Source organism: Arxiozyma heterogenica, assembly GCF_036370985.1.
Source record: "Arxiozyma heterogenica strain weizmannii chromosome Unknown scaffold_17, whole genome shotgun sequence".
NCBI classification, from domain to species: domain Eukaryota; kingdom Fungi; phylum Ascomycota; class Saccharomycetes; order Saccharomycetales; family Saccharomycetaceae; genus Arxiozyma; species Arxiozyma heterogenica.
The window spans coordinates 1,198,483-1,204,241 of NW_027042670.1; the positions used below are offsets into that span (position 1 = coordinate 1,198,483).

Below are 5,759 nucleotides of genomic sequence, written 5' to 3' on the forward strand. Positions count from 1 at the left end.
AGCTGATATGTAAAAGGTAACAATTAATTTTCCAGATCTCCACTCAAAAAAAAATTTTAATACAACAATGGTGTTTTCTATAATATGTGCAAGTGCTTGAACTATTGTTCAATATTTCCTTTTTAGGTGTCAAAATGGTGGGAAAAATCCCATCTTGTATTTTCTTAATTTTCATAAAAAAAAAGAAAAAAAAACCACAAACCTTGCCCTTCTATACAAAGCACAAAAGAAAATGACATAGTTTAAAGACCTGTCAATTATGAAGTCTCTAAACTTTATAAGGCAAAACTTAAATAAACAGAATATGTTAAGAACACACAAGGCACATTAATTTGAAATGAAATAACTAATTATGCCAAATTCTTAAATGCACATTGTCATTTGTTGCTGAGATGATCGATTTTTGATAATATCAACACACTATAAGTATTTTGTGTTTCTTAGTGGAGTATGTACCTGTCATAACTTAGTACCTTATGTATAAAGTAGTAAAGATACATTCTCAATTTGAAAACTCTATTTCAGCAATTTCATTGGGTGAAGTGCCACTTTTTATGTTTAAGATAGGCAACTAGTTCAAGACAGACAATTGAATAGTGAGAATATAACTATACATGTTTTGTATTTACCTTTAGTAGTAAAACATAGGTAAGAGATATATTCATTGAGTATTCTTATCCACTATTATTGAAAATAATAATTAAAACATACAAGCAAGATACATCCATACTTCCAGATCATGTTCCGCTCCACAACAAATAGAACATTAAATGACTATGTTTTAAGAAAAAACAAAAAGAAAAACTCTTGATCTTTTTGTAAACCCTACAAGAATAGAAAACAATAGTATATGCAGATCTTTTACATCACACTGACATCAGCCTGGAATGGTCGAAATGTACATGCATGATACACACCCACACATATACATTCAGCATAAGGACTTGGATCTTACTAAATGCTCCAGCCTCATTTTTGGTAATTTCTTTAATGATTAATTGTCATATATATTTTACAAAAGACACATATATAAATGTGGGTCTATATCTATTTGTATACAGTCTGCAAATTGATTCTTGTTTTCATTCTCTTTATTTCTGGTTTCTTGTTTTCTGTGTCATTCTTGCTCTCCTGAGTGTTTTCCTAAAATGTCCACAAACAAAAACCAACAAAGAAAAGAAAAAAATAGCTGGATAAGATTATATAACATAAAAAAATATTAGTAACCATTATTCCTTTGTTATTGTTAAAATGCAGACATTAATCTTGTGGTCACTATTAGGATTACTTGTGACCAAAGTAAGTGCCGCTATTACAACTATTTCATTACCAACAACCTTGTCTGGTGATCAAACATTTTCCGATGATATCGTAATTGAATCAGGTGCTACTCTTGCATTAGTATCTGGTTCTTCATATTCCTTCAATGGCAATATTGATGTTAAAGGTTCTTTAGACATTATTGGTGATTCAACAAACGGGTTAACTAGTCTACAATTTGGTTCTACTACAACAATTACAAACAGTGGTAACATCAACATCGAAAATATTAAATCGGCAGGTTCTGCCAGTGATTTTGTTATTGCACCTGCAAGTATTGATAACTCTGGTACATTCACTGTCTCGCAATTAAATGCTGCTGCTACTGTGCCAGGTACTAATTTCACTATAGCTCCAACAGGTTCCTTCATTAACACAGGTACTATTGATTTTGACACAGCTGATAAAGGTGGCACCACAAATGGGTTTTTGTACCTTGGTACTATGACAAATAATGGTATCATCAATTCTGGTGGATTATCTGCATTGCTAGCCGACCAAAGAGCGTATCAACGTAGTAGATACGATATGAAAGGTATTGTCTTCAATAATCCTATAGAAGGTGAAGGTGAAGTCACCGGTAATACTGGGGCTGTAATTTTTCTTAACACAGAAGTTATTGGAGAACAAACTTTTAATGTCCACAATGGTATGTATATTATTAATCCAAAAGTTGTACCAGGTTCCTTTAAAGTTGTGAATTTTATCGGATCAGAATTCGTTTTTTTAAATATAGACTTTAACAAATGGTATGCTGAGGATTTGGGCACCATACCTTACTACCTTCAGACTAATTTTGCAGTAGATGGTCACCGTTACTGGTTTAACTCAAGTTGTACAAATGATTATGCTGAATATGCTCAAGGTAATATTATTGTTACACCATCTGATCCTCTTTACCAATTTTATGGTACTGATATATACATGATGGATATCATAGGTTCTCAATGTCCATGGTTATCTGAACCAATTACAAAGACAACAATTGTTACTACTATAGATTCTATTACCGAGGCTACCACTCTTTCAACTTTAGTAACCTCTACAATTAACCAGTACTTCATTACTGTGTCTGAAAAGATTTATCAAGTTGCAGTACCTCCACTATCTACCACCTACACTACTACTACTGCTGATATTTCTGCTCCAACAACATCTACTTACACTACTACAGTTGTTGATAGCAATGGCTCTTTATCTCCAGAAGTTGTTGTTGTAGTGGTCACCCCATCTCCATCTACCACCTACACCACTACCACAGGCCCGGTTTCTGCCCCAACCACAACCACCTACACAACCACTATTACTGACAGCAATGGCTCTTCATCTCCAGAAGTTGTTGTTGTTGTGATTACTCCATCTCCATCTACCACCTACACTACTACTACTGCGGATATTTCTACCCCAACTACAACTACTTACACCACTACTATCACAGACAGTAACGGCTCTCCATCTCCAGAAGTTGTTGTTGTTGTGATTACTCCATCTCCATCTACCACCTACACTACTACTACTGCAGATATTTCTGCTCCAACTACAACCACCTACATAACCACTATTACTGACAGCAATGGCTCTTCATCTCCAGAAGTTGTTGTTGTAGTGGTCACCCCATCACCATCAACCTCCTACACTACTACTACTGCTGATATTTCTGCTCCAACAACATCTACTTACACTACTACAGTTGTTGATAGCAATGGCTCTTTATCTCCAGAAGTTGTTGTTGTAGTGGTCACCCCATCACCATCGACCTCCTACACTACTACTACTGCGGATATTTCTACCCCAACTACAACTACTTACACCACTACTATCACAGACAGTAACGGCTCTTCATCTCCAGAAGTTGTTGTTGTTGTGATTACTCCATCTCCATCTACCACCTACACTACTACTACTGCTGATATTTCTGCTCCAACTACAACCACCTACATAACTACTATCACAGACAGTAACGGCTCTTCATCCCCAGAGGTTGTTGTTGTTGTGATTACTCCATCTCCATCTACCACCTACACTACTACTACTGCTGATATTTCTGCTCCAACCACAACCACCTACACAACCACTATTACTGATAGCAATGGCTCTTCATCTCCAGAGGTTGTTGTTGTAGTGATTACTCCATCACCATCGACCTCCTACACTACTACCACCGTTCCAGTTTCTGCTCCAACTACAACCACCTACATAACCACTATTACTGACAGCAATGGCTCTTCCTCTCCAGAGGTTGTTGTTGTTGTGATCACCCCATCTCCTAGTGGCCCAACTATCTACACCACTACTACTGCGGATGTTTCTGCTCCAACTACAGCCACCTACACAACCACTGTTACTGATAGCAATGGCTCTTCATCTCCAGAGGTTGTTGTGGTGGTGATTACACCATCTCCAAGTGGTCCAACTATCTACACCACTACTACTGCAGATATTTCTTCTCCAATCACAACTACTTACACAACCACTGTTACTGACAGCAACGGTTCTTCATCTCCAGAGGTTGTTGTTGTTGTGGTCACCCCATCCCCATCTACCACCTACACTACTACCACCATTCCAGTTTCTGCCCCAACCACAACCACCTACACAACCACTGTTACTGATAGCAATGGCTCTTCCTCTCCAGAGGTTGTTGTTGTTGTGATCACCCCATCTCCTAGTGGCCCAACTATCTACACCACTACTACTGCGGATGTTTCTGCTCCAACTACAGCCACCTACACAACCACTGTTACTGATAGCAATGGCTCTTCCTCTCCAGAGGTTGTTGTTGTTGTGATCACCCCATCTCCTAGTGGCCCAACTATCTACACCACTACTACTGCGGATGTTTCTGCTCCAACTACAGCCACCTACACAACCACTGTTACTGATAGCAATGGCTCTTCCTCTCCAGAGGTTGTTGTTGTTGTAATCACCCCATCTCCAAGTGGCCCAACTATCTACACCACTACTACTGCGAATGTCTCTGCCTTGACCACATCTACCTTCACCACCACTATTACTAACAGCAATGGCTCTTCCTCTCCAGAGGTTGTTGTTGTTGTGATCACTCCAGCTCCATCTACCTTATCCACTACTACCACTGGTGCAGTCACTGTCCCAATCACATCTACCTACACAACTGTAGTCACTGACAGTAATGGCTCTTCCTCTACTGAAGTTGTTGTTGTTATAATCACACCATCTCCATTTAGTAGCTTTATGACATCACCAATTTCTGTACCATCTCCTCTCTATGGAAACTCCACTATATCTGGTGAAAAGATTGAATCTACTTTGAGTGGCACTCTAGTTGTTCTGACTACGGTTGTTAATGGAGTTACTATGACTACAACTTATTGTCCAGAACCATCTGCAACTTCTGAAACAAGTATGACTGCTATCATTGGACATAGTTCTATTGAATCTGTTTATTCAAAGAACCAACAAGAAGAGACCAACTCACTTTCTGCTGCTTCCAACGCAACTCCAGTTATTTCTGTTACTTCTACTACCCCTGGTCCAGCATTTACCAATGGTAAAAATCACCCAACATCTAGAAACTCTAGAACATCTACCACTGTAATCGGTAATAATGAGTCTAGAAGATCAGAAACATCGATGCCTTCAATGGTGCCACAAGTTTCCCAATATATTCCTGAACAGCCATCCTCATCATCAATTGCTATCACAGTACCTCATGAAGGTGTACCTTCTCTTGTATCATATGAAGGTAAAGGTAGCACCATGTATATGATGAAGTGGAGTGTTGCCCATTGCATTGGTTTATTATTATTCATGGTAATTTAAATTGATTAAAGGCAAAAAATTTTAAAATAAAGAATTCTAAATAATTTAATAATTAAATATTTCTATATAAGTATATAGTATTCTAATATTTTTTATATTGTGTATTTTTATTATTTATTTGATTTTCAAATATCTTATACAGCACAAATAGATTTACTCATTCCTAATAAACCGATAATATCTTCTCCCAATTTTAAGTAATTTAAATTATTCAATACAATTATACAATCTAATAGTTGCTATATAGACATTTTAATACATGTATGTTTTTGCTACATGTTTTGGCAATTTTTAATAAAGAGATTGTGATTAGGAAATTTACTTCTGTATAAATCGATTGATCATGGTTTAAAGGATGTAAGGTCTTTAAATCTTTTCTAATTAAGAAAAATTGTAATTGTGAAGATTTGATGCTAGTTTAATTCAAAGATCATAATAAAAGGTTTGACACATGTCTTAAAAACAGTTACAATCTTTCTTTACCTGTATTTACTGAAAAGTTAACTAGACAAATGTATTTATTCCCACATTCCTTAATTATTTTCTTTCTGTCCTCTGTATATACAAATACATCCATAGGGAACATATAATACATACATATATACATGGATGTACACTAATTAAATACCACTGTATCT

At 36.6% G+C, this 5,759-nt stretch overlaps 1 protein-coding gene across 1 annotated transcript; it reads left to right on the top strand.

The window, feature by feature from the left end:
- Positions 1–1,251: 1,251 nt before the first annotated feature.
- PWA37_001837 (uncharacterized protein) lies at positions 1,252–5,121 on the top strand (the record flags this gene model as incomplete). The annotated part of the gene is made up of 1 exon (XM_064858451.1): positions 1,252–5,121. The coding sequence occupies one exon, from the start codon at positions 1,252–1,254 to the stop codon at positions 5,119–5,121; it is 3,870 nt and encodes a 1,289-aa protein (XP_064715158.1).
- Between the last annotated feature and the right edge of the window lie 638 nt (positions 5,122–5,759).